This window comes from Ictidomys tridecemlineatus, chromosome X (assembly GCF_052094955.1).
Source record: "Ictidomys tridecemlineatus isolate mIctTri1 chromosome X, mIctTri1.hap1, whole genome shotgun sequence".
Taxonomy (NCBI): Eukaryota; Metazoa; Chordata; class Mammalia; order Rodentia; family Sciuridae; genus Ictidomys; species Ictidomys tridecemlineatus.
Genome location: NC_135493.1, coordinates 101,460,077 through 101,484,232, shown reverse-complemented (window position 1 = coordinate 101,484,232; position 24,156 = coordinate 101,460,077). Strand labels below are relative to the sequence as shown.

The window sequence follows — 24,156 nt, the reverse complement described above, 5'->3', positions numbered from 1 at the left end:
AATACTGGGGGTTGCAATGGAGCAAATTATATTCCATGCATATTTGAATATGTCAAAACGAACCCCACTATTATGTATAACTGTAATTAAGTCACAAAAACATTAAAAATGATGCTTCAGAATCATTAAACATCTTAACATTGATTTTTGGGGGGTAGGCATATTTCTCATCAATCATCTAAATTATGCATGCCAAATGCGATGCATGATTTATTTTGAATTGTTTACTAAAACCCATGATAAAGATAAACCATGTGAGAGAATAGAAGTAGAGAATTGTCTATCATGTTTACTTCAAGTAAGAACATAATTGGTAGAAAAGATGAAGAGGGAAATTCAGGTTAAAAAAAGGAAATTAAGGTGAGAGGGAAAGAAAGAGGACAAGAGAGAGGTTAATAAAAGAAAAAAAGGGATTAACAGGTTTTGAGAGGAAGAGATGGCAGAATGGGTAAGAAATAAATTACAATATGGAAATTGAGTTATAGTGAACTATCATATAGCATGGAGATGTTGAAAACATGTTGAAATTGACTTCTGAAAACTGTTCAGGAATGCACAATTTAGAAGTGATAAATAATATTCCTATATTATTTCCACTTAAAGGATAAGTTTCATGTTTTGAAATTCATGAAAAACTATAAAATAAAATTTAAAATGATTCATAAGATCTCAAGTTTTTGAAAGTAAATTAATTTTTCAAGAGCCTAAACTCCATTCTATAAAATGACCAAGTCTTAAACCAGGTTTTATAAATGGCACTTGGTGAATTTTCTGAAGAAGTTATTTTCTTCCTGATTCCATTTTTCTATTGAGTTGTGAAACTGTATGCTTCAATCTAAGACAGATATTGAGAGGTTATCTGATAGATTTGAATATGAAAGGTAGAATTCTCTTATACTGCCAGGAATAACAGCCCTTGATAAGAGAACAGGAATACATGATATATTGAATTTCAAATTGTCTTTAAGGACAATATATATCTTATCATTATTTGGATATAATGATAATATTAAATAAATATATTCCCATTCACATTTAGTAGAACTTTAAAGTGAATTTTACAGAGACCTCCTTTTATAATGTCAGTTCTTTAGTCTCCACGCACACACTGATTGCAATTCCTTAACTAAGCAACTATATTGCCTCAGGAAAATCAATTTCGATTTTCCAATCTCTCATTTTCCTTTATGCTCACATCTACCTTTGTTTATAAGCTCAGTTTCAGGTCTATATATTAAACGTAGACCTTCCAAAATAGGGCACTTACCCTGAATTTCATTTCTTTCCCTGGTTTTGGCCATGCTTTATTTGGGAAATTAGAGTCTAAATGATACAGAAACAGAAAAAATCAGGGAGGAAGGAGTGAACATTCTTTCATCCTAATACAACAAAAAGTTGAAAAGCAATAATAGGGAACTGTTATTCAATTGTTATCCATGGTCACCTTATAAGGTCTTATATATATAGAAAGCAACTGTCCTAATTTGAGTTTCCCCAGCAGCAGAACCAAAAACAATTATTTTAAATGAAGTAGTTTTGGTATATATATTATCCAAGGACACAACAACAAGGAATGAAAAAGCAAAATATGAAAGAAAGACAATAAAAAGTATGTCATCAAGCAAGTCACCATTGTGGATAACTGCATCTTAATACTACCTGGGAGTTCTGGGAGAATATGTGGGATATAAACTTTGGAATTATCAGACATGAAAGGAAGGAGGGCTCTGGTATTTATGTACAAACTGATGCTTTAAAGGTAATTTTGTCCTGCCAAAGAACAAGCACAGAAAGCCTCAGGCAAAGAGAAGCTGGAAATCAATCACCATATACATAAATTAAATGCTGAAGGGATATGGGTAAAGCACCCATCATTTTTGCTATAGCACTTAATATACATTTTGTTCATGTGATCTCAACAATGTGCTTACATTTTGAAAGCATTGTCATTATGTAACAACCAGTGTTCAGCTGAATTAATTGACCAAATAATCAGGTTTGAGCAATTTTATAGATACTAGTTGGCTATCCATTCTTCTATATATCTAATGTATCTATAATCTATCTATCTATCTATCTATCTATCTATCAATCAATCATCTGTCTGTTGTTTATCCATCACCCTTATTTTCCTTTGGGGAACTTTTCACCTAATGTCCTTCATATGTTTTAGCTGTAGAGTTTGTTTGTACTTAACTGCAAAGAGTGGGGTCTGATTTGGCTCTGGAATGAGCATATGACTTAATTCAGGCCAATGAGTTTCAGAAAGATCTTTCATGGATGTTTTGAGAAATAGTCCCCAAAGAGATAATCTTCAAAAGTAAGCTTCAGATGTAGGTTGTGGAACTGTTTTAGGCAATTTTTATCAGGTGAAGCTGGTAGTTAACACAGAAAGGCAGATCACCCCCACACTCCCCAAAAAACCAAAAAGAAATAAAGAAACCAGAATCTTGATGATATTTATTGTTTAAATCATGTCGAGACATGTTTTCTTCTTTCACTTGCAGCATTAAAGAACTGAATCCACTGAATCAGTTAAATATGGCTATGTTAGTACTAAGGTCCAATAAAGTATCACAGAAGGTGAAAATCCATGCTGTTTAAAATAATTAATTTTATCCCATCTTATGTTTATATTATAAACCTATTGGTCAGTGTTAACAAAATAACATTTTATCTTTCATTTTGTAATGTCTATAAGCCATATTTAGTAATCCCATAATGTGAAATAATATGATGTATTAACATTTCAGTTATTGTGTTCCATAAGAGAAAGATTTTTAAATTCGCAGTTTTGGATTAGAGCTTTCCAACAGCCAAAGTGTTTACTAGTTTGAGAGAATGCTGGTGAAAGAAAAGGTTAACCTAATAGTACCTGCTGTGCCTACATTGGCAAGTGGAAGGAAATCACACAGATGGTGGCATTTGCCTGGGAGTTTGGTGCCAGGGGTGTCCTCTCAAATGCACATAAATTAGAATGGAATTTCACCCTTTTTTCTGAGGATATGAATGTGGATTGTTGGAGAACTTTAGTTTTCTATCTATACCATCAAAACTACCACTACAACCATTGCAATAACAATTAATAAAATAGTGAATATTTATTGATTCTTTAGTATGTGCCAGATTCTCCCTTACAAGGTAAGCAAGAAATTCAGTCTTGTTTTAAACTGTTATTTAGTAGTCTTAGATTATTTTCTCTCTAACAATGTAAAGTACTTAGAATAGTGCCTGATACACAGTTAGAAATCATTACTTAACCCACATAGGTATCTTTAATTATTCTAGAAAGTGAAGAACACTATTAGGAAAGACTGACTAAATTTTCTTCTTGTAAACTCAAGTGCAGCCTTGGAAAAAATTGGTAAAAACATAAACTGTACAAATGAAGGACCTAATGTACATGAAGTAGAAAATAATGAATTTTGTAAGAGAAATATTGGTGGACTTTGAGTGTAACAGGAGGAGAAAATGGTTCTTGTTTGGAGGTGACAGGCAGGATTCATGGGAATATAAAGGAGAAATCATATTTGAATTTCTTCTGTGAGAGAAGAGAATGGGTAGATATACTACATGACCAGGGAAGGAAGGAAAGGCAAGGGAAACCAGAGAACAAATAGGAAGAATATTGGGTGGTCTCATTTGGATGGCAGCCTGAGCAGAAATAACTAGTGGGAGATGTAGCACCAGAGGTGAATTACAGAGAGAGTGGAAAGCCTGGATTAGAAGAGAAATTTACTATATTACTCTTGCAATTGCTGAATCCTCAGTAGCCTTCAAAAATACAGGCTTGTTTTACTGGGGTTTTTTTGATTAGTGGAGAATCTTGTTAAAATCAATCAGGCAATGCAAAATAACAATGCAGGTGATGATCATAGAAATGACACACCTGAAGGGCTTGAGGGAAAGGCAGATTAAAGTAGAACCTTACAAAAGTATTAAAGTATTACTGCTTTTTAGTTTTGATACTATCTAAAAATCTATTTGATTTTATTAGGAACTGTACACGAATAATATTAAAGAATATTATCAAACTAATACATGTTGGTGTTTTACTGTGTGCTGAGCACAGATCTGAGCTTCTTTCATGTGTTATATACTCAGTCCAGTTTTATAGTTTAAGTTTTTCCTAATTTCAAAGGAGGAAATCAAGAAATAGAAAGAGACAGCACAGCTAGTAAGAAATGTGTGGAAGGCTGCTATTTGTAGTTAAGCATGCCTCCCAGAATTTGTATAGTCCCTTTTCATCTTGACTGAGCTTGGCCATATGCCTTGCTTTAGCCAATGGAACATCAGGAAGCATGATACAAGGAGAAGCTTGGTAAGTGCTTGAACATTGGTGTTTGTTCTTCTGGAACACTTCTTCATGGAACCCAACCACCAAACTGTGAGGAAGCCAAAGGAACCATGTGGAGAAGACCAAATGAAAACAAACTAAAGCTCATGGCCAATAGCCCCAGCTGTGTTCTCAGTTGGCAGCCAGGACCAACTGCCAGTCATATGAGTGAGACCATTTTGGACATTCCAGCTTTCCCAGTACCTTTGCTGATACCAGGTGAAGCAGACAGATACCATAGTCAACTGTCAGAATCATACAAAATAAGTTTGTTGTTTTAAGCCTTTAATATTTGGGGTGATTTTTTAATGTAGTATGTGTAACAAACGGAATCAAACCAAAATTTGAAGCAGGCAGACCAATTATATGTGTAACTACACAGAAATAAAAATCAAATTCTGAAAATCTTTCAGAACTCCAATTTTTTCTCTGTGAAATATGTATTATGTGTTGTTTATTCCAGACTCTGTTGTATGCTATTGGGCCCTCTCACCTTTCACTGTCTCTCTTCCTCTTATTTGCTTTGATGTGAATATACACAAATCCTTTCTGGTAGTGTTATCTTTGCTCTCAGAAACAAAGAATGACCTTAATACACTTAAGGATATCTTCACTACCCCTTTCACATTTTAATTAGTACCAAATTGTAGGAAAACAATTATGTAAATTGTTAGGGGAGGGTAGTGGCCTGTCTGTCTCCCTCAGGATAAGTATAATACCTCTAGGTCCTGCTGAAGAATAAGTCATATCCAAGCAAGAGACAAAATTAAAGGATAAACAATGTACTTCTTGTGCTTCTGTGGAAAAGCTGCCCTTAACTTTGAGAAATTTGGGTATTTTTAGATAGCAGTAGCCAGAATCAGGGAACCCAGGTGAGTTTCTTTTCAAATCAAATCACTTTATCTAGTAGATGCTTCTCTAATTATTATCTGAAACAGACATTTCCTTCTCTTCTAGATTATGTCAGGTCCCCTGTTTTATGTTCTTATATTATCTTTTTTTGTATCACTTAGCAAAATTTATAATAAGCAATTATTACTTAGATATTAAAATTATCCCAAAACAACTTTTTTTCTTATCATTTCTTTCAAAGAAACTTTAGGGGATATAGCTCAGTTGGTACAGTGCTTCCCTTAAAGAAACTTTATTAAATCACTGTTCATAGATTTCATTTGAAATTTGAGGCTGGAGTGGTGGGTATGGAGGAGGAAGTGGGAAAATATCAGATTCATAATCTAGGTGTTGCAGAGGTAGTCCAGTGCTTATTGGTGTCTTTTCACCCATTCTTGTTCCACCATTAAGAATTGGTTGTGGGTTGGGCGAGGTGGTGCAAGTCTGTAATCCTAGTGGCTCTGGAGGCTGAGACAGGAGAATCTCAAATTCAAAGCCATACTCAGCAATGGAGAGGCACTAAGCAACTCAGTGAGACTCTGTCTCAAATCAAAATAGGGCTGGGGATGTTGCTCAGTGGTCGAGTACCCCTGAGTTCAATCCCTGCTAGAGAGAGAGAGAGAGAGAGAGAGAGAGAGAGAGAGAGAGAGAGAGAGAGAGAGAGAGAGAGAGAAAGAAAGACAGAAAGACAGAAAGAAAGACAGAAAGACAGAAAGAAAGACAGAAAGAAAGAGAAAGAAAGAAAGAAAGAAAGAAAGAAAGAAAGAAAGAAAGAAAGAAAGAAAGAAAGAAAGAAAGAAAGAAAGAAAGAAAGAAAGAAAGAAAGAATTGGTTATGGGGTAGGAATAGATAACACAACTTTTACTATTGTTCACTAGACCATGGAGAGTTATATCTGGATCTGGGGAAATATAACACATCATCCAGATGCAATAAACTTTGAGCTGGTTGCAGTAAATGAGATAAGTAAATGAGACTTTGGTCCCTGTTGATGAGGTAGTGAGTGTACAGAATTGGTGAGAAAGAAAGTGCATGGACCTTTATGTGATTAATGTGGAGATTTTTAAATAACAGAGCCATATTTCCGGCCCAGGTTCCTGGGATAACTTTTTAGTTGAGACTATGTACCCAAGCTGAACTTTATTGTACAAAAGGTACAAAGATCTATATGTTTGGACCATTGAAATGTTGTATCTCTTCATTATAGTTCCTCAGCCTATAATGTAACAAATCTAAAAAGACAATAAAAACAGCTGTATTTGTAATTGCATGATTTATTTTACTGTTTATCTTTCCTTTCGGATATAAAATTCATAAAAACAGGAGTAGAGGAAAGCTGCATTCTAAGTTGCACCATGACTTGGAACCAAAGAAGCAGGGTGTACAGCTTCTCAGTGGGGTGGGTAAAAGAGGGACTTTACTAAAATTGAATATTGGGCACTCAAAGTAGTTTAAGGGCTCAGAAATGTGGGTACAATAACAAAAGAAGAAAGAATACATCAGAACCAACCTGGATGCTCCACTGCTGGTATGGATTCACCAGAAAGAGGAAGGGGAATATAGGATTGGTATAGAAAAACCTGAGATACAAATGGCTGCCTAATCTCAAATGATACAGAGGCTGCACAGTGTGCTGGTTCTTGAAAAGCATGCTCTGTATTTAAACTGGCCACAGAGAGCTGAAGTGGGAGCCACCTTGGGGTGAGCAGGCCTTGGTGGCCACTGTGGGGAAATGGGAGATCAAAAAACACATACACACACACACATCCACAATATTCTGGCATTTGCCTATTGAGGGACCTAGGCTGATCCTGATGGAACATGAGTGAAACAGGTGTGGTATAGGCTGTACCTGGGGGGATTTGAATTGGAAGGGTGAAGGGGAGCCTAACTTGCTTCACCCTTGTGGCTGGTGGCTGAATATTATTAGTGAATACACTCATGGACTAAGTCTGGGAAGGCTGTGCTCTTGGGAAGTAGTGAGGGAAAGATCACTCTCCCACAATTTCTTGGAAGGCTCCTGAGAACCAGACCTGCAGATGAGACCGGCAGCTGCTGTCTAGCCCTAGGGTGGGTCAATGTAGTTTCTCTAAAGTAGATCCCACCCCAAATAGCCCCTGACGCCAGATAAGACCTAAGCCCCACCTGTTGGAACTTCCCTCACAGAATACTGCAGAAGGTGTATCCTGGTCTGAATGGACAAAACACCAGCTGATAATACTACATCCTAAGCCATTTCACCCCATACTGGTGAGAAAGAAATCTGGGTCTTATATCAAACAACTTCAATTTTAGGCTGCTGCAACTGGCAGCTCAGAGAACAACACAAAAACATTAAGGGGTTAATAAACCCAACCCCTTGCTCCATCTATCAGTGAATAACTTGTGAAAAACTGAAAAGAAAGACTGGTAAAAATAGACAGTGACCACCTTATTTGGTCAACTATTTTGAACACCTTAGTGGAGAAGTATCCTTCATTCTTAACTGAGATTCTGGCATTGTCTTTAGAGGTTTTTTTTCTTTTTTGTGATTGTATATTTTGCTTTGGTTTTGTATTATTTTCATTCGCTTATTTCACTTGTTTCTCTTTCTCTCTTAACTTCTCCTGCTAACAACCAGATTCTGTCATTCACTCTCCCTCTCTCCCAACTCTCTCCTAATATCCTGCTCCTTCTATTTTTGCCCTTTTTCTGTATAAACATCACCTGCTATATCATTTCGGCATTCTCTGTGTTCACAGAGAAATTGTTTAGTCTTTTCTAACTTCCTAACACACTTCTTTTTCCCTTAATTAACTGTATTTTTACCATCTTTCACAACTAATTTGTTTGTATAACTACTGCCCCCACAATTAATGCTAATATAAGCATTACTGCTGTGGATAACAAAGTTTACACATGCCTTTGCTTTAAAGACAGATCTAGTTCAAGGTTATTGTTTTCAGTGGTGACAATTGCTGGACCCACTACTCCTCTTTATTGGTGGCAATTCCAATGTTGAAGATATCTTAGTAGAATCTGGATATTTAACACTGTGTATTGTTTGTTGTTTACAAACAATTGTTTATTTCATCCGATTCAGTGAGATGTTGGGAACCTATGGGAACACTAAATATTCACAGGTTAGAGACTCTGCTGTTGAACTAAAATTCCCTGACATTACACCAACTCAAAGAAGTGAGGAGACAAAAAATCCATACCAATAACAAGGACCCAAAGAGGAACAATCAGAGAGTGAGCTCAATTCCTACCCCTTGGCATCTACATACACACTGACAACAGAGAGAAGTCACAGAAGAAATAAGATAATTACACATGAAAGAACATGTACAAAAAAAAGAGGTAGCAGAATCTATTCCAATTGATGTGTAAATCCAAGACTTCTGAAAACATGAGGAAACAGGCAAACAAATCTGCCCCCAAACCCATAATCCCCCAACAAAGATCCATTGATATGGAGGTAGACAAAACTCCAGAGAAAACTATAAAAATATTATTAAAATATTCAATAAATTAAAAGAAGATGTAAGGAATAAATTCACACAGCAATTACAGGAGATGAAAGACCACTTTAAAATATAGAAATAGTAAAAAGAAACCAAGCAGAACTCCTGGAAATGAAAGATACAATTAATCAAAATAAAAACACACTTGAAGGCATCACTAATGTATTAGATTGCATAGAACATAGAACCTCATCCTTTGAAGACAGAACTTCAGGCACTGAGAACAGGCTATATGATCTTGAGTACACAGAAGGTAATAAAGGGAACAATACTATAGAACATGAACAGAATATACAAGAACTCTGGGACAACTTTAAAACACTAAGCCTGAGAATAATTGGAAGAGAACATGGAGACATAAACTAAAGGCATAAAGAACTTTTTTTGGTACTGGAAATTAAACCTAGAAGTGCTTAACCACTGAACAACATCCTCAGGGAGATATATATATATATATATATATATATATATATATATACACACACACACACACACACACACACACACACACACACACACACATATTATTTAGAGACAGGGTCTCATTGAATTGGTTGGGGTCTTGCTAAGTTGCTGAGGCTGGCTTTTAACTCATTATCCTCCTGACCCAGCCTCCTGAGCCACTGGAATTACAGGAGTGAACACATGCCTAGATAAACAACATTTTCAATGAGATAGTTGCAAAAATTTTTTCACACAATAGAAATAAGATAGACATCCACATACAAGAGGCTTACAGGAACCCAGATAGACCTAGTCAAATAATAAGCTTGCCAAGACACATCATAATTAAAGTTCCTAACATAAAAAATAAGGAAAGAATATTAAAAGCCACAAGAGAGATGCACGAAGTCACACTTAGAGGCAAATCAATAAGACTCACTTCTGATTTCTCACCTCAGACCCTAAAATCAAGGAGGGCCTAGAATGAGAAATTCTGAGTCCCAAAAGAAAACAACTGCCAGCCAAGGTTACTATACCCAGCAAAGCTCAGTTTCAAATTTGAGAGGGAAATAAACACTTTTCACCACAAGAATAAACTAAAAGAATTCATGAGCATCAAGCCAGCACAACAAAGAATACTACACACAGAAGAACTAAATAATAATTCTCAAAGCTCCCAAACAGAGAAAGTTTAGAAGAATAATCTGATAAATGAGAATAAAGACAGGCTAAAACAGTAAAAAAACAAAATGGCATGAAACCACAAAAACATCCATACTAATGCTGAATGTTAATGGTCTCAAGTTCTCAATAAAAAGACCCAGATTAGCCAAATGGATTAAAAATCAAGATCCCACAATATGCTGTTTATGAGAGATGCGCAGGCAAAGATGTCAACTGTCTAAATGTGAAAGGATGGTAAAAAAATATAACAAGCAGTAGCTATTCTCATATATGATAAAACATTAATCAGAAGTGAAAAAGAATATACTATATCCTACTAAAAGGAACAATACAAGAAGAAGATATAAAAAATATTAAGCATTTATGCCCCAAATGTTAATATACCCCATTACGTGGAAAAATACTGCATGACATTAAATCCCACATAGGCCCTAACACAATAATACTGAGTGATTTCAATATAACTTAATCACTGATAATAAACATGTCATCAAAACATAAAATTCATAAAGCTATCTCCAACCTAAATAACACTACAAATACAATGGACCTGACAAACATCTACAGAATATTCCACCTCAAAACAGCTAAATTTACCTTCTTTTCAGCTGCACATGGAACTTTTTCCAAAATAGACCATATTCTAGACTACAAAACAAATTTAGGCAATACAAAAATTTCAATATAATTTCATTTATTCCCTCAGATCATAATGGAATGAAGCTAGAAATCAACAGTAAGAAAAATAATAGAAAACATATAAACAGATGGAGATTGAAGAATATTATCTATTAAATAAAGAATGGATAAAAGAAGAAATGAGAATTGAAAGCAAGAAATTCTTAGAAATAAACATGAGCAAATATACAACATAGCAAAATCTGTGGTACCTTATAAAAGCAGTTATAAGAGGAATATTTATAGCACTGAGTACCTACATTTAAAAATAGAGAAATCTCAAATAGATAAGCTTATGCTGTAACTTAAGGTCTTAGAAGAAGAACAATCTAATTAAAAAAACAGTAAAAGGCAGGAAATAATTACCATCAGAGCTGAAATCAATGAAATTGATAAAAAGAAAACAATACACAAACCAATGCAATAAAGAGTTGGTTCTTTGAAAAGATAAATTAATTTCTCAAAATACTGGCCAGAGCAATTAGACAGACAAAAGAAATTAAAGGCATTAAGATAGGAAAAGAAGAACTTCAATTATCACTATTTGCGGATGATATGATCCTATACCTAGAAGACACAAAGGGTCTACAAAGAAACTACTAGACCTAATAAATGAATTCAGCAAAGTGGCAGGATATAAAACCAACACGCATAAATCAAAGGCATTCCTGTGTATCAGCTACAAATCTTCTGAAATGGAAATGAGGAAAACCACCCCATTCACAATATCCTCAAAAAAATAAAATAAAATACTTGGGAATCAACCTAACAAAAGAGGTGAAAGATTTATACAATGAAAACTACAGAACCCTAAAGAGAGAAATAGAAGAAGATCTTAGAAGATGGAAAAATGTACCCTGTTCATGGATAGGCAGAACTAACATCATCAAAATGGCGATATTACCAAAAGTTCTCTATAGGTTCAATGCAATGCTAATCAAAATCCCAACGGCATTTCTTGTAGAAATAGATAAAGCAATCATGAAATTCATATGGAAAAATAAAAGACCCAGAATATTAAAAGCAATTCTAATCAGGAAGTGTGAATCAGGAGGTGTAGCGATACCAGATTTCAAACTGTACTACAGAGCAATAGTAACAAAAACAGCATGGTACTGGTACCAAAACAGGCAGGTGGACCAATGGTACAGAATAGAGAACACAGAAACCAATCCACAAAATTACAACTTTCTTATATTCGATAAAGGGGCTAAAAGCATGCAATGGAGGAAGGATAGCATCTTCAACAAATGGTGCTGGGAAAACTGGAAATCCATATGCAACAAAATGAAACTGAATCCCCTTCTCTCGCCAAGCACAAAAGTTAACTCAAAATGGATCAAGAACCTTGATATCAAATCAGAGACTATGCGTCTTATAAAAGAAAAGGTTGGCTCCAATCTACATATTGTGGGGTCGGGCTCCAAATTCCTCAATAGGACACCCATAGCACAAGAGTTAATGACAAGAATCAACAAATGGGACTTACTTAAACTAAAAAGTTTTTTCTCAGCAAGAGAAACAATAAGAGAGGTAAACAGGAAGCCTACATCCTGGGAACAAATCTTTACTCCTCACACTTCAGATAGAGCCCTAATATCCAGAGTATATAAAGAGCTCAAAAAATTAGACAATAAGATAACAAATAACCCAATCAACAAATGGGCCAAGGACCTGACCAGATACTTCTCAGAGGAAGATATACAATTAATCAACAAGTACATGAAAAAATGCTCACCATCTCTAGCAGTCAGAGAAATGCAAATCAAAACCACCATAAGATACCATCTCACTCCAGTAAGATTGGCAGCCATTATGAAGTCAAATAATAACAAGTGCTGGCGAGGATGTGGGGAAAAGGGTACTCTTGTACATTGCTGGTGGGACTGCAAATTGGTGCGGCCAATTTGGAAAGCAGTATGGAGATTCCTGGGAAAGCTGGGAATGGAACCACCATTTGACCCAGCTATTGCCCTTCTCGGACTATTCTCTGAAGACCTTAAAAGAGCATACTACAGGGATACTGCCATATCGATGTTCACAGCAGCACAATTCACAATAGCTAGACTGTGGAACCAACCTAGATGCCCTTCAATAGATGAATGGATAAAAAAAAAATGTGGCATTTATACACAATGGAGTACTACGCAGCACTAAAAAATGACAAAATCATGGAATTTGCAGGGAAATGGATGGCATTAGAGCAGATTATGCTAAGTGAAGCTAGCCAATCCCTAAAAAACAAATGCCAAATGTCTTCTTTGATATAATGAGAGCAACTAAGAACAGAGCAGGGAGGAAGAGCAGGAGGAAAAGATTAACATTAAACAGAGACATGAGGTGGGAGGGAAAGGGAGAGAAAAGGGAAATTGCATGGAAATGGAAGGAGACCCTCATTGTTATACAAAATTACATATAAGAGGTTGTGAGGGGAATGGGAAAAAAAGGAGAGAAATGAATTACAGTAGATGGGGTAGAGAGAGAATATGGGAGGGGAGGGGAGGGGGGATACTAGAGGATAGGAAAGGTAGCAGAATACAACAGTCACCAATATGACATTATGTAAAAATGTGGATGTGTCACCGATGTGATTCTGCAATCTTTGTAATGTTTTGAACAACCAATAAAAAAAGATAAATAAATTTGATAAATACTTAGCCAAACTAATCAAAAGAAAAAGAAGTAAGTCACAAAGAGAAGAAAAGTGAGATATAACCACAGATCATTCTGAAATTCAGAGAATTATCAGAACCTATCTTGGAAATTTATAGTCCAATAAACTGGGAAATCTGGAAGACATTGACAAATTTCTAGATATATATGCTCTGTCACAATTGAACCAGGAAGATATAAGAAACCTAAATAGACCCATAGTAAGTAATGAAATTGAAACAACAATTAAAAGCCTTCCAAAAAATAAAAGCCTAGGACCTGAAGGATTCTCAGCTGATTTCTACTAGACCTTTACAGAAGAACTAATACCAGTCTTTGTCAAATTGTTCCATGAAACTGAAAGAGAGGAAACAATCCCAAATATATTTTATGAAGCTACTACAACCCTGTAGCAAAACCAAACAAAGATACATCAAAGAATTAAAACTATAGACCAATATCCCTAATGAACATAGATGCAAAAATCCTTATTAAAATATTAGCAAGCTGCATTCAATAACACATCAAAAAGGTAAAAAAGCATGATTGAGTGGGTTTCATTCCAGAAATGCAAGGTTGGTTCAATATGTACAAATTAATACATGAAATTCATCACTTAAACAGAATTAAAGACAAAAATCACATGATAATTTCAATTGGTACAGAAAAGATCTTTGATAAAATCCAATCCCTATTAATGTTAAAAATTCTGGAGAAGCTAGGGCTCTACAGAATTTACCTCAATGTCAGAAAGCACATTTAATGGCAAACCCAAAACCAACATCTTACTGAATGGAGAAAAACTAAAAGCGTTTCCTCTAAATTCAGGAATAAGACAAGGCTATCCACTTATACCACTCCTATTCAATTTAGCCTTCAAAACATTAGCCAGAGCAATTGAATAAGAAAATGCAACCAAAGGGATACAAATAGGATCTCTATTTATTGACAATATAATCTTACATCTGGAAGCCCCACAAAACTCCAAAAGAATACTTGTAGATCTTATAAATAAGTATAGCAAAGTAGCAGGATATAATATCAGCACCTATAAATCAATAGCTATCCCACACTCTAATCATGATTCATCTGAGGAAGAAATCAAGTAAACCATCCTATTCACAATAGCCTCAAAATTTTAAATATGTGGGAATTAACCCAACCAAGGAGGTTAAAGAGTTCTACTATGAAAATTATAGAATACCCAATAAAGGAATTAAAGAAGACCTTAGAAGTTATGCTTGGATAAGCAGAATCAATATTATCAAAATGGCAATACTACCAAAAGCAATAGACAGATTCAGCACAATCCCCTTTGAAATACCAATGACATTCCTCATAAAATGTCTTAAATTCATTTGGAAGAATAAGAGACCCAAAATAGGAAAAGTGATACCAAGCAAGTAAAGAGAAGCAACAGATATCACAATATCTGATCTAAAATTATACTACAGAGCTGTAATTACAAAAACATTGCGGTATTGGCATCAAAATACACATGATGACCATTGGAATAGAATAGAAACCACAGAGACAAATTTACCTACTATTAGCTGTCTGATATTTGACAAAGGTGTCAGAATATATCTTGAAGAAAATACAGGCTTTTAAACAAATGGTTCTGGGAAAACTAGATGACTATATATAGAAAAATGAAATCAGTCCCCTTTTCCTCACCCTAAACAAACCTCAAATTGAAATGGATCAAAGACTTAGGAATTAGACCAGAAAATTTACAACTTCTAGTAGAAAACACAGGATCAACAATCCATCATATAAAGGTGTTGTGCACCACCTTCCTTAAGAAGATCCCCTAAGTGTAAGAAACGAAACCAACAAATAATAGGCAGGATGTCACCAAACTAAAAAAGCTTCTGAATAGCCAAAGAAACAAGAGAATGAAGAGAACTTACAGAATTGGAAGAAAATCTTGGCCAGCTACTCCTCTTATATGGGATTAATATCCAGAATACACAATTCAAAAAATGTAACACTAATAAAATAAATAAACAATAAATTAATTGCCAAAAGATCTAAACAGAAACTTCTCAAAAAGATAAAACAGAAGTGTCTAACAAATATATGAAAAAAATGATGAAATTCTCTTCAATCAGGGAAATATAAATCAAAACTGCACTAAGACTTCATCTCTCTCCACTCAGAATGGAAATGAACAAAAATATGAAGAACAATGAATTCTGGTGAGGTTGTAGGGAAAAAGGTAAATTTGTACATTGTTGGTGGGACTGGAGACTAGTACAACCCCTCTGGCAAGAAGTATGGAGATTCCTCAAAAAACTAGGGAAGGAACCATTATATGACCCAGCTATCTCACTCCTTGGTATTTCCTCAAAAGATTTAAAATCAGCATACTATAATGATAGAGCTACCTCAGTATTTATAGCAGCATAATTCAAAATAGCTAAATTTTATGGAATCAACCTAGATGCCTGTCAATAGATGAATGGATTAAGAAATTGTGGTGTGTGTGCAATGGAGTTATATTCAGCCATAAAAATGAATAAAATTATGGAATTTGCTGATAAATGGATGGAAATGAACAATATCATGCATGGTAAGTGATATAAGCAAAACTCAGAAACTCAAAGGTTGAATGTTTTCTGTCATGTGGAAGCTAGAGTAAAATAAAGGAAAGAGGAAGCAAAGGATAGGATAATATTTTAAAAATCAAATATAAATTTAAAAACAAGGGAAAGGAAGTGAAGTAGAAAAAGGAGAATACAAGAGGGGAAGGAAGACAGGAGGGGGAAGGGAGAGGGAAAAAGAGGGAGATCATGAACTAAAATCAATTTCCATACATGTATGAGTTTGTCAGGATAAACCCAACTACTATGCATAACAATTAAATTCTAAGAAGAAAAGAAAGATTTACAAAAACAATTGTTCATAACTCAGTTCTCATCCTTAGTATACTTAGTGTATTGGGGTCAGGTAATAAAAATTGAATTTATAAAGAAACATACACTTTTGCTACCCTGATAGATTTTGTCATAAAGCAGCTTTAAAGATCTTTGCAATGATCCATTATATATATATATATATAATGTAGTGCTCAGCCTCTTCAATTTCTAATACAGGAATGGAAGGAAATGGTATAGATTTGAGAGAACACTGTATATGGGAAAGGCATACCTGCTCCATGAGGCCCACAAAGGTCTTTGTTTCAAGGTGTAAATAAGTTGAATGTGCTCATGTTTTCTGTCAAAATGTGTTATGTATCATTTTGGATAGATATGTTTTATATATAGCAAGAGACAAAAGCAATAAAAGGCATTTCCAATATCTTGGAATACACTGTCTGCAAGGTTCAATAAATGGAATGGGTGATCAACATTTACAAAAACTTTTGACAACAACCCTTCATATTCATATCCTTACTACTTGAAATATAGACCAAGGCCCAGTGCAGGTGACAAAAACTATCTATGTCACCCACATCACAAACAGTGTGTCACCTTTATAAAAATTTATTTTTTGACTATATTTAAAATGAATTTATCAGTTGCAGGTTGCTGCAGATTGCAACTATCAGGAAAAATGAAGTTCCTCAAAACACCCTTGTAGTGACTTTGGTTTTTGGCCCATTTTCTGGTCCATCTCTTTTCCTCCACACTTGGTCAATCATGCCAAAGATAGACTATACTTATCCTAGTGATCACTAAATATGTTCACAAATTAAACTGCACCATTCAGCTCAAATACTTTAACTTTTACATAAAAGCAGATTGATTTTTCTCTAGCAACAAATAATGAAATGTTCTCTTCAATGTCTTGCAATTAGTTCTAATATCCATGAGCAAATTAAAAGGCAACCAAACAAAATTTCTCCATCAGGCCCTTATCAGACCTTCCATAACCTGTACAGTGGCCTTGCCCTGAACTATAAGGTGGATAAATGAGGGGAATGCTGATTTTGGCATTCAGCTTACTCTCTGATAATCTAGCTCATCTTTCTCTGCTGACATGAGACAGAAATAACATCAAAGGGTGATAAACTCTTTCCTGCAAACCAGGGGTTCCATGGTTCATTGGCCCCAGGCCTAATCTATCAATCCATTTTCTACACAATAAAAGGTAAAAAAACCCATTACAGATCTGTTATAAGCCCTGGCAGGTGGTCTATGACAGGAACAGAATACATCAACCAACCCAGCATCCAGTGTCCCTTTTCTACAGCTTAAAGCACTAGGGGTCAGGTGACATGGATATAGTACCCTGGATTTAGTATTAAATTCTTTTAGGTACATAAATAAACTCACATATTTTGATGTATGAGTATAAAGAATTGGCAGAAATGTTCATTTTAGTATAATTCTGACCTTTTATAAAAATAGCCCTGTTATTTTATTTTCACATCACATATTTGCTTTGCATGGGATATAATAAATGAAACTGGGTTAGAATTTACAATCCATGTTCTTAAATATGGGCTTTAATCTTCTTTCCTTATTCAACCTCAATTTAAAGATATTGGCATACGGAAGCATTCATTTAATGCCATTTCAGTATTATTGAATTATTAGAAAGAAAGGAAACTCCTTCTAATCTTAGAGTAGATGCTATTTAATCTAGTCAGCAAAGTTGCTGCAGAGACAAAAGGGAAGAAAAATCACTTTGTATTATCAAAATATCTTTTTATTATATAATTTCTTCTCCTTTCTAAAATTCACTACCATAGGGCAAACACCTTTGTGCTAATAAAGAACTTTAAAAATGTTACACTGAAGGTCAAGAATAATGAAAAATCTCTCCTCCTTTTTCTTTTCATTATAATTACACTCTTCTTCATTTCAATTCATTGTGAGCAAGACAGTTTGCTAAGAATAGTCAAATCTGTTTTTTATTGGAAATTAGCTTAGCTTTTTAATAAAGTCTTGGCTACAGAATACTTAAGGGATCAATTTTCATGCAGGATGCACAATGTCAGCATGCATATAGTGGCAAAAGGAAAATTATAATATGAAAACAAGTTGTGGCACAAGTATCAGTGTTTTACAATTCATTCCGGGTTTTTGTTTTGCTTAATTTTTAAAAATAGCATTGTCTTGAACAAATTGTCTTGTCTTAGATACTTGCTGATAGAACATTATCTGGCACCAATGTAACTTTCTACAAATGGTTTCTCATCACTTTGCTAAAATGGGGGAAATCAACATCAGGATTGGAGGTGGGAGAAGAGGAAGGTGAAGCTATAAAGGAGTTTCAATTGCCTCCTGCCCAGATTTATAAATGAGACTCAGGGCAGTAGATTGACTTCAAAGAAATTCAAGGTTGAAAGTCATTTAAATTATGCTCACATTTAAGTAAAAATATAAGTGTTGGAAAACAGTATTGGACTACTTGGGGTTCTTAGGCAAGCAAGGAGAAAATTTAATTATTTCCAGAAAATTTTATCTGAACTGTTAATTGATCATAGGAAATAAGAATAATTTGACCAGTGAAATGGGATAGCATTGGCTAAAACCCTCTGTATCTTCTATTAGGGCTAATTTGTTGTTTTGGTTCCTCTAAATTTCCTTACTTTCAGCTCTTATCTTTATAATGGTGACACGTAGTTAAGCTTTCTTCTCAACATCCATATTTACGACTGTTTAATTAAGGTGTCTCAGAAAGAATCTTGTGCTTTGTCTTCTCATTTTACTATTTTAACATTACCCCTATTTTTTGAGCAATTACAGCATGACAGGTACTGTGTAACACATTTCACACACACTGTCTCACTGGATTTTCACCACGACCTGAGAAGGTGTGTTCTATTAATATCTGAATTCTGTGGATGTTATAACTAAAGTGTGGACTATTTAGGTGTAAGATCACACAGAGAGTAATGGGTGGAATCCATAATCCACAGACTTCATCATTAACCACCACAGTAAACTACCCTCTCAACAACCCTGTTTAATTTGTTTATAAAGTGTCTTATCCACATTCTCAGCATTGCCTAAAGTCTCAATAGTTTGGAAAATAAAAATGTGTAAATCCTTATAATATTACTGTCTTTAAAGAGTGATTAATTTGGTAGTAAGGACAATTAGGTTTCATGGAAAAGCCAATCTTCTCAACTTCACTTAATTGTCAAGAGGAGAGATGCTGACAATGATGGTGATGAGCTAGTGAGAACATTAGCAGTAATTATAATTACAGTTATTGAGTACTGGGATGGACCTACCTATAAGAGCCTCCTAATGTTTGTTCTCTTAACTTGGTGACCCTATTCATATATTTTATTTTGTAAAGTGGGTACTCATGAGAGACAAAGGAGCTATTAAAAATCATGATGGGATAATAGAAAAAAACAGGACTGTGAGAGCAAATTGAGATGTACTCATGACACACAACCTAGTAATAAACCTCATCCCAGTGTGAAATTACAGGAGGCAAAGTCAAGGATGCTTATGTTATAAACTTTAAATCACTACTCCCTTCCCCCAACCCTCAGCATTAACCTACTTAGTAACTATGAATTAGAGATATGAATATTTATAATGCCAAGCCCTATAAAATTATGCATGTCCTTTAAATAACATAAGGGTGAGAATTGATTATGATATGCTTTGAACAGCATGTGATACATAGTCACTCATTAGAAAGTTGAATGAATAATTTAATGAATAAATAAATGTTATAATGTAATTATTAACTACATAAACGAAACGTCCAAGATGACAGACTTCCCAAAACTATCAGACTATATGCCCACTAAATAGATGGACATCATTTTCATTAATATTTCAGCTCATATATTTATAAAAATATGTGCTGTCTGGATTATGCTATAGATATACTTTATGGGGGAGTAGAATGAGCCCATCAAAGCTCCAATGGAACCAACTGGTCCCTGCCAGTACTCCTAACTAGACAACCAAATTCATTATTATTATGTCTTTTTTTTTTAAAGAGAGAGTGAGAGAGAGAGAGGGACAGAGAGAGAGAGAATTTTTTAATATTTATTTATATTTTCTTAGTTCTCGGCGGACACAACATCTTTGTATGTGGTACTGAAACTTAGTGAGACCCTGTCTCAAAAAATAAAAAGGGCTGGGGATGTGATTAAGCAGTGGTTAAGCACCTCTGGGTTCAATTCCTGTATACCAAAAAACAAAAACAAACAGCAAACAAAAACACTACCAAATCAGTTTCATATTTATGTGAGCAACTGTATCCATTATTAAGAACTTTCCCACAAAACATTCTATGCCCAAATAGCTTCACAATTGCATTTTTGAGATATTTTAGAAAAAATTAATACAAATTTCAACAATTTCTTCCATAAAAAAATGGAGTATGTCCCAAACATCCCAACTTGTTAGAAAGCCAGTCAAACATTATTACCAACACTTGAGACAGATTTTAGGAAAAAAACAATATAGATCAATTCCTGTCGTGAACAAAGATATAGAATTCTTAACAAAATATTGAATCCAGCTATCTATAAAAAGTATAATACATCATTATCAAAAAAAGGTTGAGTTCCGAAATATCAAACTAGTTTCACATTCAGAAATCAATGGTTACGGGCTGGGGTCGTAGCTCAGTGGTAGAGTGCTTGCCTAGCATGTGTAAGCCCTGAGTTCGATCCTCAGCACCACATAAAATAAATAAATAAAATTAAACGTGTTTTGTCCATCTACAACTAAAACATTTCTTTAAAAAATCAATGGTCATAATTCACCATATTCACAAACAACAAAAAACACAAGATCATTTTAATTAATGCAAAGAAAGCACTTTAAGTTCACTATCTATTTATAATAAAAAGTTAGTAATGTGGAAATAAATCATAATTCCTTATCTTGATTAAGAAGACAAAAGTCCTACAAAAATACCATATTTAATGGTAAATATTGGAAGCCTTCCACGTGTGACAGGGAATGAGACAAGATTTCTCATTATCACTGTTTTCTTACTATTTTGGAGTTCCTAGTCTGTGCAAAAGGCTAAATAAATAAAAAATACCAAACACCCTTAAAATTATAAAAATAAAAAATGGAGAAACTGTCTCTATTTGATGACATGATTGTAGGAATTAAAAAATTTATAACATTTGAAAAACTTGTTAAATAAATTTACTTATCAAGTAAATTTAAAAAGGTCACTGGGTATGTGTTCAATATATAAAATCAAATGTATCTTTGTAAACTATTAAGAAGGAGAAAACAAAATTTAAAATGAATCTCATTTATAACAGGATATCACCAAATATCTGGGACTAAGTGTAATACTTCATGTGCAATATCTCTATACATAAAAATGTAAAATATTACTAAAAATTCACTAAAGAAGACCAAAATAAATGAAGATACATACTATGTTCACAGATTTGATGACTTGGTATTGTAAAGATATTAATTGATCTGCAAATTCAACACAATTCCATCAATATCCTGGAAGGCTTTATATAAAAATTGACAAGATAGCTTTAAAATTTATTTAAAGAATAAAAGTAGCTAAGGCAATCTTGTATAGGAAGAATAAAGTTTACACTACCAGATTGTATTTTTTTTTCCTTGGCACTGGAGAATGAACCCAAGGGAACTTTACCACTAAGCTATATCCTCAGCCCTTTTATTTATTTATTTTTTATTTTGAGACAGGGCCTTGCTAAATTGCTAAGGATGGCTTTGAACTTGCAATCCTCTTGCCTCAGCCTCCTGAGATGCTGGGATTACAGGCATGTACTACCATGCCTGGAAATACATAATTTTAAAATAAAAATGAATATTATGAACATATAGTTCAATATTATTCAGTCATAAAAAGGAATAAAGTTTTTTCTACATGCTACAACATGGATGAACCTTGAAAACATTATGCTTAGTGTACTAAGCCTAGCACAAAGAAACATATATTGTATGGTTCCACTTAAATTAAATATCTACAATAGGCAAATTCATAGAGGAATATAGGATATGTAGAAGTTATGAGAGGCTAAAGGGACACAATTGCTTAATGGTTACAGAGTCTTTTTTGGCAGTGATGGGAAACTTTGGAAATAAATGGTAATAATGATTGCAAAGGATGACACTTAATTGTACACTTGGAAATACTTAAAAATAACGAATCTTGGTAATGTATGTTTTATCAAAATTCAAAATGATAAAATAATATATCAAAATCATTGAATTGTATATCTTGCATAGGAGAATTTAACTGTATGTCACTTATATTGCAGTGAGTCTGGTTAAAAACAACAAAAATGGTTGTAATTAAGCCACTATGGTATTGATTGGAGGAACAACATTATCAAATAGGAGAGAATAAAGAATTCAAAAGCCCATTCATACACATATGTTCACATGATTTTAGACAAGGGTAACTTAGTGATACAGTAGAGGAAATTACTGTCTTTCAATAAATGGAACTGAGCCAGGCATGGTGTTATATACCTGTAATCCCCCAGACCCAGGAGGCTAAGGGAGGAGGATTACAAATTCAAGACTAGTCTCAGCAACTTGGCAAGACCCTCAGCAATTTAGCAAGACTGTGTCTCAAAATAAAAAGTAAAATAAAATAAAAAGAACTGAACATATAACCCAGCTGTAAAGTGCCCTTATGTTCAATCCCTAAGACCACCTCTACAATAAATAAATGGGACTGAATCAAAGAATGAGGGTTTTTATTATAAATTCATATGTATCATTTGTTTTTAAAGATTAAGTATATGTTCATTTTGATAAACATCTTTAATATTAGAATTTTAAAATATACTAGGTGACAAGACAAAGACTCATAAGTGAATAAGGAGAGAAAGAAAGACAGAACTACCTTTCTGAGAAGGTTAGTATAGATCACTTATCAATTAAGTCTATACTATAGATAATTATGATACTTATTGAACTAGACCACCCCCATCTTGCTTAAATACTGTGAATAGATACTTGAACACTGAATTGATTACTTCATTATATTTGTGGTCTTATTCTTTAGAATAATTTATGCAAAGAAATAGTAGGGTATATTTTGGTGCTTGCTCACTAATGTAAAACCATCTACTATCACCATTTTTTCCATCTACATTAAAATATACACTCAAATCAAATGGTCTGGTTATAAAACAAAGCAGAACAAAACTATAATCCACATACCAGCTTCTTTCCCCACCAATAAAGCATTCAGGAAACAAAACAAATACAAACACTTGAAGCATTTAACACATGTGACAAAGAAGATGGTTAATGTCTAACCTTTATCCACTGGAGGTTTGTCTGTTTGAGCTTATTTTCAAGTTTATCTTGCTCTTCTGGGCTTATGGGAGCACTTACAAGTGCTGTTCCTCCGGTTTCATTTAATTGTTTTAGAATTCCCTGGCGCAGAGGCAACTCTTCCACCAGTAACTGAAACAGACAAATGCAACAATGTTTAAAATGAATTACAGCACAATTCCAGCTACCTTGTCTTCACCTCTATTGATCAGTCTATCAAAATGAAGCAACTTTACCGAAGGCCCATGGGTACCTCAAATACCAACAATTTTCTACAAAGCACAGAGTTGATAGACTGAAACACATACTCCCAAATGGATAAAACTTCCTACAAATCACTAGATTATTCTAGACCTTAGAGTTTTTTTTTCCCAGAGAAATATGTTACATGCTATGATGAGCTCTAAAACAATACAAATAGAGATATTCTGAAAACACATTTCCATCCTAAATAGAACAATCTGAATAAATTCACCATCATCCCAGGTACCAAGTTATAAGAAGTCACTAAGTAAAAAAGAAATTACCTTCTCAATATACACAGTGCCAGATACTATGCTAAGCATTTCACATATATTTTCTCAGTTTATCTTCATATTATAATAATTCTATGAAATAGTTCCTATTATCTTCAATTTATTTAGAATGAATCATAGACAGAGATGCTAAATGCCAGCTTTGAGGATGTAAAACTAGGAAACAACACAGCAGTTATTCAAACTTGGGATATTTCATTCTGGAA

General features: G+C 34.2%; 1 protein-coding gene across 17 annotated transcripts in view; it reads right to left on the bottom strand.

Moving 5' to 3' along the window:
• Positions 1–24,156, bottom strand: part of Dmd (dystrophin) — a 2,094,227-nt gene that overhangs the window by 757,891 nt on the left and 1,312,180 nt on the right. For all 17 annotated transcript variants that reach the window (XM_078034984.1, XM_078034996.1, XM_078034982.1 and 14 more), the window contains one exon: positions 23,397–23,546. In XM_078034984.1, the coding sequence (XP_077891110.1) occupies positions 23,397–23,546 (150 nt within the window). The remainder of the gene's footprint in view (positions 1–23,396; positions 23,547–24,156) is intronic.